This window comes from Dicentrarchus labrax, unplaced genomic scaffold (genome assembly GCF_905237075.1).
Source record: "Dicentrarchus labrax unplaced genomic scaffold, dlabrax2021, whole genome shotgun sequence".
NCBI classification, from domain to species: Eukaryota; Metazoa; Chordata; class Actinopteri; family Moronidae; genus Dicentrarchus; species Dicentrarchus labrax.
In genome coordinates, this window is record NW_026136702.1 from 10428393 (window position 1) to 10437166 (window position 8774).

The following is an 8774-nucleotide window of genomic DNA, read 5'->3' on the forward strand; positions in this document are numbered from 1 at the left end:
GTAATTGTTCATGCTGTAATTACTGTATGACATTCTTGTTTTGCTGTCGTTGTTGTTGTGGTTCTTGCTGTTAATATGTTTTTTAAAATACTTTTTTTTCTGTGTAGGGGAGATGTGCGAAGAAATTGAAGATGTGTGTGCCCCAGGACGGAGCCCCTGCCAACATCAGTCTACCTGCCTCATCACCTCCACTGGACCCAAGTAAGTGTTTGCTGCCAGCAACATCAGTACAATCAATACAGATTGAAAAATGTAAAAATAAAATGTTACATACAGACTAGGAGGTAGCTTTGTTGTAGCTCAGCTCGATTACAGTATTGTGTGTATTGCAGGTGTGTGTGCTCTCCTGGTTATGTTGGTGACGACTGCAGTTTAGACTACAATGACTGTGAAGAGCATCGCTGTCAGAATGGAGCTCAGTGTATGGATGAGCTGAATGGATACTCCTGTGTCTGTCCTGAAGGATACAGGTGAGATAAGCACAAATTTAACATGTACAGGATTTATATTGGCTAATTAGTTTACTTTGATTTACTAATATTATCCTTCCCAAAATAATCTTTCTCTCTCTTTCTCTCTATAGTGGTCAACTGTGTGAGGTTCCCCCATCTCCACTCTCCCTGTGTGAGCTGGCAGACTGTCAGAACAACGCCCCATGTGTGGAGCGAGGAGGACGTGCCCTCTGCCAGTGTCCTCCGGAGTTCGGGGGGCCACGCTGTGAGAAGCTGGTCAGTGTCAACTTTGTTGACAGAGATTCCTACCTGCTGCTCTCTGACCTCAAGAACTGGCCTCAAGCTAACATCACCCTGCAGGTATTCAGAATGTGTTAATGTGTGAACATTTATATGATTACTGAGTGTTGATGCTGCCTTTCTGAGACCTGAATAATTCAAACACCCAATGCAAACTTTTTTTCCCTGTAGGTGTCAACAGCTGAGGATAATGGCATCCTTCTGTACAATGGAGACAATGATCATATTGCTGTGGAGCTCTACCAAGGTCATGTCAAGGTCAGCTACGACCCCGGCAGCCAGCCAGGACATGCCATCTACAGGTAAGGTGCCATGTACCTTTTGAAAGGCTTAGGTTTACGGTCATTGTTGGCTGAATTCTGATGAAAAGGCATTTGTGTTTTGATATCTTACGTCCAATCTCCGTTTTCCTTTGTCAGTACTGAGACTATCAACGATGGCCAGTTCCACACGGTGGAGCTAGTGACCTTTGACCAGATGGTGAACCTGTCCATTGATGGGGGTCTCCCTACCACAATGGACAGCTTTGGGGCGGTGCGGCCCCTCAACGGGGAGGCTCCGCTATACGTGGGGGGTAGGGGCCCTCTCCAGAACACACCTCCCTCCTCTGCAGGCACTCTTAACTACTACACTACTGTCAATCACCACCCCTCCCCCCTCGCTTTGTCACCACCGCAACCAACCCCTCCCCTCAACCATGCAACCCTTCAACCCCGTCCTACCTCCACCCAAACCCAAACCTTACCCAAACCCACCCACACCATCCCCTCCTTCAGTCATGACTGTGTTTGCTAGGGGCCACACATTAATTAGACCTCCGAATATGAAATATGCACACATTTGTAAAGAACAAATAACCCATTTCAACTTGACAGATAAAAATCAATTCTATAAAAAATGACAAATCAAAACCTGTAGTGAACATACAATACACCACTTTATAATCCAATAGATCTATTGTTATTTCAGCACATTTTTTACAGTGTGTAAAGTACACCCTCTAGTGATTACTATAAGAACTACCAGACACAGTCTTTACTTTTGATTTGGATTTGCATGGATTGCTTGCACAAAATGCAGCTGTATTTATTTCTAATGTGTGATGAATTAGCCACTCTTGACATTGACAAAATTTGACAGTCAAAATTCAAATAATTTATCTGATTAAAGACCATTAAAAATGCCTTTCTAACATTTGTTGCCATGCAGCACCAGTTTCGGGGTTGTCGTGGCAGTTTGCTCAGGAGTGGCTCAGAATTTGTACATTTCATTTCAGTGCTGTTCTGTGTTGTGCTGTACTGTCCTTCATTCATACAACACTACAGGAAGCAGATTCCCATACCTATTTGCCTTTTGTTGTCCTCTGTTTCAAGGATGATGTGTCTACTAGTGCAAATGCAAAATATCAAAGTCAGTTTGAAAAACAGCTGCATATATTAATTGGACAAATTGTACATTCACTTTTAAGACACACATGTTTGAAAATGCCTTCCTCCATTACACTCATACCAGCCCTGTGTTAGTTGTCTGTTTGTGACCAAGTAAGCAAGTCTTCACACCTATAAACATCATCTCTTTATTCTCATTCCTCCTCCAGGTATGCCAGTGGATGTACACTCAGGTGCTTTCCGTCTCTGGCAGATCCAGAACGGCTCTAGTTTCCATGGTTGTATCCAGAACCTGTACATTAACAACGAGCTCCAGGACTTCACCAAGACCCAGATGAAGCCCGGTGTGGTACCAGGCTGCGAGCCCTGCAAGAAGATCTACTGTGTACATGGCATCTGCCAGCCTGATGGGGTCCAGGGACCAGTGTGCCATTGCCAGCCAGGGTGGAGCGGGCCGCATTGTGACCAGCCTGCTACCAACCCCTGCCAGGGCAGCAAGTATGTTAGCAAAAGGGACAGAATTTATATTGTACAGCAAATATCTTATTGCCCCTTGTTCTCCCATAAAATTGGCAGTGGTGGAAGAAATACTCAAATTCTTTCTTAAGTAAAAGTACCAATACAACAACACTATGTGAAGATACTCTAAAATAAGTAAGAGTCCTGCAAAGATCAAGATCAGAAAAGTTGATGGTACCTGTAACTGATATTAAAAAACCGATGCAACAATGTGTAAGGCTGGCTATACCTTAGTCCATTCTGGTTCCCAACATAAGGTTTGGGCCCCCTCAAAGTGGTCCTAAGATTAATGAAATGATCAATGGGATAGGAAAAAAGAAAAAAAAAAGATTTTTCTCTGCCTATTTCTTTTTTTTTCTTCCTATTTTCTACATTTTCATTTGGAAAAAGTCTCTTTAGTGGCAGCTAACAACTCATAGACATCCAAAACATGACACGGGGCCCCAAATACATACTGCTATTTTGTGAGGGTCACAGGGCAAAAAGGTTTGGGAACCACTGGTGTAATGTGTCTTTAAAAGCTCTTTTTTATGTAATATAAAAAGGAACCAGTAACTATTATCTGTCAGATAAATGTAGTGGAGTACACATACAAGTTCCTTAAAATGGTACAAATACTTATATAATAATATAATATAATATTATAATTGGGAACTGTTTTCAGTGCTGTAAATCCATGATACTGCTCTTACAATATCAACTTAATTGATTTATATACTGAGCAGGAAATCTGATCCAGGTGATTGTCTCTTACTAGGTGCGTCCATGGAAAGTGCATCCCATTGGACAGTCAGTCGTACCGCTGCGAGTGTGTGGAGGGTTACCGAGGTGCCCTGTGTAACCAACAGGGAGAGCTGTTCAACCCGTGCCGTCGCCTGTCCTGCAAACACGGTCGCTGCCAGATCTCAGACACAGGAGACGCCTACTGTCACTGTGAAAGTGGCTACACTGGGGAACTTTGTGATGCAGGTTGGTTTTGCTCTATGTTGACAAAAAAAAATTGGTGAAATGATTCGGTGATCATACTTATATCTGTGCTCCTGCTTTCCAGAGTCTGAGTGTCGAGGGGAGCCTGTGCGAGACTTCTACCAGGTACAGCGAGGCTACGCCATCTGCCAGACAACACGCATGGTCTCTTGGGTGGAGTGCACCGGAGCTTGTGACACGGGGGCCTGCTGTGCCAGCCAGCGAATGAAACGCCGGAAATACACCTTTGAATGCAGCGATGGAACCTCCTTCAGTGAGGAAGTGGAAAAGACCATCAAGTGCGGCTGTGTGGGCTGCATGTAGCACCATTCACTCACATTTCCTGCTGCTGCCGCTGAGCAGAAGATAGAAAGAAAGGAAGGAAAGAAGGAAGAGAGAGGACTGGAGGAAGACGAGGGAGGGAAAGAAAGAAAGAGAGAGTATAAAGAGTATATATAAAACCTCTATCTATATATTATGGACAACAATGTTTGTAAAATAGGACATTTCTTGCCCTTCCACGGGTGTGTGACCTACAGTAACACAGAGAAACCAACATCATGAGCAACAATGTAGAAGTGACAACAACAGCAACAAAAACCATTGTATCTGCAACATTGTTCCAAGGGGTCCAGAGATTTCAAAGGTGTTGCATTCAGAGTGAGGCATCCCTCCAACCCAAATTACCCAGTGTGAATTCCCCATCCATCTGCGAGGCCTCTGACAGCCTAGCCACCATCTACCATCTTTACTTCGTGGAGGCAGTGAGGACAGTGGGGTCCAGCCTGGCTAAGAATGGCAGAAGCGAGGCAGAGAAAGACAAAAAGAGAGAAACAGAGAGATAAGAAGAGAGCTGGACCGTTCGACTTGGCAAAGCTATCTTGAGTTGAGCTTGGCTGGGTTACATGGACTGGGCTGGATATGGTTTGGGTTGAGTTGAAGTTGGTGTTGGTTTGGTGTAGCAATTTCTCTGCCAGGATACAGTCATCCATCCACACATGCACATGTAGAAGCGAACAAAGAAAAGGTAGGGTTAGAGTGGCACATAATCCAGTGCGGATGTCGTGGCTTTGAGGCCAGGTGGTCTGATGTCACAGTTGTTTGCTGTGAGGTACCGTAACATAGAAACTCCATGAAAATAGAGACTGCACTGACTAGCAGCACTGAAAAACGACAGTCATACACCTCTCTGAAGTTCATGATCACACATGCATGACATACATACATTTACACACAGTCTTGTGAGAGCTTGTGTGGTGCAACTAACTATTCTGTTCGTACAGCAAACCGATCTGACACTGGCAGTGCCCAGTGGTTATCAGTCCCCCAGCATACATTGCCTCAGGGTTAGGATGATTTGCATAATCCCACCCCCTTTGAGCAGGAGGCTGTTAAGCCCTGCTCCTCTTGATGCCTGCAGTATTAAACTTGTGCAAACTATTGCATGTGTGGAGAAGAGTTTGCCAACAAATATGTAGAGCTTCTTAATATCATTATAAATGTTATTACAAAACAAAAAGGTTGCAGAATCATCTTCTGATTTTTGTTTTGTTCTGTCTAATTTCTCATATTGATTTGTTTTTATTTTTGTTATATTTTGTTATATTTTGTCTCATGATGTAACCTAACTCCTTTAGCCGCCCCCCAACCCTCCCCTACAACCCTTTATATAGAAATGCCTAACAGATTCTAATATATATATATTTGTATTTCATTTTGGTATAGTATTTTTCTATGTTAAAGAGTAAGTCTGTTTCTGGAAGCTTTGGGACTGGTGGAAAGGCATTCAGTTGGTTCCCTAGGTGTTTTTATTTGTTGATCTCACTTGCACCAACAAGGTAATTAATTACGTTAATTGGCCAAAAATACAGCAGCTGGTTGGCCTTGTTGTATGGGAGGCAGTATTGGTCTAGAAATGTTTAATATTGTATATGTTGTCTTCCATGTGAATATTACATCTAATTCATGAGAGTCTGTGCTTGTTTTTATTTATTTTATCTAAAGGCGTTTTCCTGTAGAAAGTGAAAGGCATAAATGTTGCTGACTTTCAAATATTTTCAAAAATTTCAAAAAGATGAAAAAAGGTAAAATAATAAATAAAAATAGCATAAAAATCTGTAAGGTATTTGTAACATCACTTAATAGCGAGTTACGGCAGTGTTTTCCTCCTCTCTGGCTCAGACATTCCTCGTTTGCTGCAGGGGCTGGAGAGGTCAGAGCTGGGATTAAGAGATGTCCCCCTCAAATTTACCTTGTAATTACCATACCACACTTAAATGCTTCTGATTATTTTCATGTTCATTTTGTTTAAGTGCTGGGTTGTATTTCTATCATTTTTTGATTTGAGAGATGTTTGCCATAGAAAGAAGGTGTTTTTAGTTCAACAGAGTTAAAGTAGTCAAGCTCAACTGATCATAAGCTGCTGTCAAGCCAGAAGAAATAGGATGAAGTTGTTTCTGTGGACAATGATCATGTTAAGATATATCATCCTTGATCTGTTTGAATAGGCAACTGTGTGAAGCATTACATGCCTACTACTGACAGATAATAAATGAGAAAGGTCTGGACATTTTAATATCTGTCAGTTCTGACTGGCTATCCACACAAAAAAAAAAAGAAGAAATGGTGCCAATTACAGTGAACACAACAGTCATACCTGAATGTATAAATGTGTATAGATAAATATGACCTATGCTTATTCATGAAGTGGTAACCTTTAGCTGTTATTTAGTTTCCAATGTAAGATATAGAAATCACATACTGTTCAATAAGTGACAGTCCATCAGGATGGCTTAAGGCATTGTTCTCCCTGCAGATTGGGATTGTGTTTATCCATTTTGCTGATCTAAATGTTAAAAGTCTCTTTATAGTGTGAAAGGCTGCAGACCCAAATCTCAGCTTGGTACAATGCACACAGAGCTCCTATTCATATTGCTACCCATGTTGACTTTGTTTTACATGCTGTTGTTGTGATCCCAGTGGTGTACAATAACATTAAAAGAAGATCTCATAAAGGATACTGATGAACAGTCACTGTAATTGTTAGGCTGTGTGCCTCATAAAGGTGCATCTTTAGTCGAATGTGGCTTTCTTTTCATGTCTCCTTTCCTTCCTCTGCACTGATCTGTACTGGACTGGTGCATTCAGCTTCCTGGTAGACATCTTAGTGGTGCTTGTGCTATATTGAGATGTAATTCAGTTATCTGGTCACGTGACCGGAAACAGATTTTCCATCCTATGAACTATATACATAAATATGTTATTGTAAACGACACAATGTCTCTGTTGTATTGAACTGGTGCAAAAACTTAAGAAATATCCCTGGTTGGGTTCTGTCTGTTTTGCTTTTTTTTTGTTACAGGATTGATGGTGGGATTAAACTGAAAAACTCCCAATAATGCTGAATGTATGTAGTGCCACCGACAAAATGTTTACCAAACCTCCACTCTTTTTCATTAATTAAACTTAAATGTGTGTGCTTTTAAGAATGTGTTGTCTTTTTTCATTTACTTCATTTCTTCTCCGTTATTTGACAAAATTTAAAAGCCTAAAACCTTTAAGCCACACAGATGAGAAGTCCTTAAAGTTCTCAGAGAAAATGTACAAATCTACAATTCCGTGCTAACTGGGAAAACTTCATCATGTGATATGATCAAAAGCTCCAGAACAGCTACTAAAAGGACTTTGTGTGAGATGATTTTTTTGTTTTGTGTCTTTGGAGTTTATCAGAAACACGCAATCCTGCCAAAACTGAAGAATTGGCGGTCAACTGGGAATTTATGGCACACCACTCCTGAGTCCTGACTGATTTTTATCAACACAGAAGGAATTCAGTGCAGTAAAGGAAATTAGTAACGCTGTTTTCTTGGCCTTGACTGTGTGAAAGCATATCAAGCCCAAAGGGTTGGATGCTAATTCAGGGAGAACCACGGTCATTCTGCCATGAGGCAAACAGACTTCACCCAGCCAAAACTGAGTCCAAGTCTAGTTCACAACATTGGCGTGTTGAGTAATCACTCATCTGTTGTCACTCCGTCCATGAGTATGATTGGAGTAGGAAAAATATTCCCTGTGGTCCATTTTCAGAGGTTTCGTATTGCCTGGACAGCTACTTGTTGACACACCCAGCAGAATATAATTTTCAGGTGTCTCTCATGTCAAGGCTAAGCCCTTACTGCAGCTGCCCGAGGTTTCAAGTTCAGCACCCAGTGATACTTCTCTCTGTAGCCAGGAGCTAAATAAATGAAATAACTGAGTAAGTAACTAATTAGGTAATATCTGACAAATGGTCACCGAACAGTGAGTGCCTCAAGTGAAAATCAGTTCTTATTCTAACAACCCAGTGACTACGAACAACAATCTGTCTCAGTAGGGCTCTTACCACCATGTACACCAGGGATGTCTGTGAAACAGAAACTTCCCTGGTGTCCAGGATGGTAACACTAACCGGGTTGGACCCATTCAGAGTTCAAATTCAGTCCATCATCTTCACTAGATAAGAAAAAGTAAACAGTAAAGGGGTATGTGCCTGTGCTGTTTTGTTTTTTTGTCATCTTTCCAGCTTCAGTTGGAGAGAGAACTTTGTATTTCACCATTGAGGTGAATGAAGTTATCAATTTCCTCATGCCATGTTGGTTTTGGTGAGAAGTTGGTGTTCGTTCACCTTCCGTTTTCTACAAGGACTGAGGTGACGGAGGCCAACTGTTAACCAATCTGTCCCACAGCGGGAGCTTCCTGTGGTGTTCGGGACTCTTGCCCGTGAGCCGTATGGTAAGTCATGGCAGGTCCCTTCCATGTGAAATGCCTTCATTGGCTACACCAAGGTATTTCATAAAGCTGTCACACTTGCCATGAGGCCTCAGTTCACCAGAAGTAGAAGTGCTTCAACTGCTCAATTTTCATGAACAGCAGTAAAAATTATTAAGGGGTTAATTCATTGGGTGGAGACTATAAAGACAGACCTCTTGGAAAAGATTAGGAAGACAGAAGACAAAATGTATATGTACCTAGTCTGTTTCAAGCATATGAAACCCTTTGGTTTCCGCCTTACCACTTTAACTTATTTTTGTACTTCCAAAATAAATGTAGTTCAACTTGTCTGGTTAAATAACATTAAAACACTGACACAAATGAGCCAAGAAGCCAAACA

General features: G+C 41.6%; 1 protein-coding gene across 6 annotated transcripts in view; it reads left to right on the top strand.

Annotated features, from left to right (window-relative positions):
• slit1a (slit homolog 1a (Drosophila)) overlaps positions 1-7113 on the top strand; it is an 87837-nt gene extending 80724 nt beyond the window's left edge. For 4 of the 6 annotated variants that reach the window (XM_051421299.1, XM_051421294.1, XM_051421301.1 and 1 more), the window contains 8 exons: positions 108-201; positions 333-470; positions 584-812; positions 924-1054; positions 1172-1365; positions 2350-2638; positions 3417-3628; positions 3711-7113. In XM_051421299.1, the coding sequence (XP_051277259.1) occupies positions 108-201; positions 333-470; positions 584-812; positions 924-1054; positions 1172-1365; positions 2350-2638; positions 3417-3628; positions 3711-3949 (1526 nt within the window). In that variant the 3' untranslated portion in view covers positions 3950-7113. The remainder of the gene's footprint in view (positions 1-107; positions 202-332; positions 471-583; positions 813-923; positions 1055-1171; positions 1366-2349; positions 2639-3416; positions 3629-3710) is intronic. The other 2 variants (XM_051421311.1, XM_051421319.1) reach the window with 1 other exon arrangement.
• The last annotated feature ends 1661 nt before the right edge of the window (positions 7114-8774 follow it).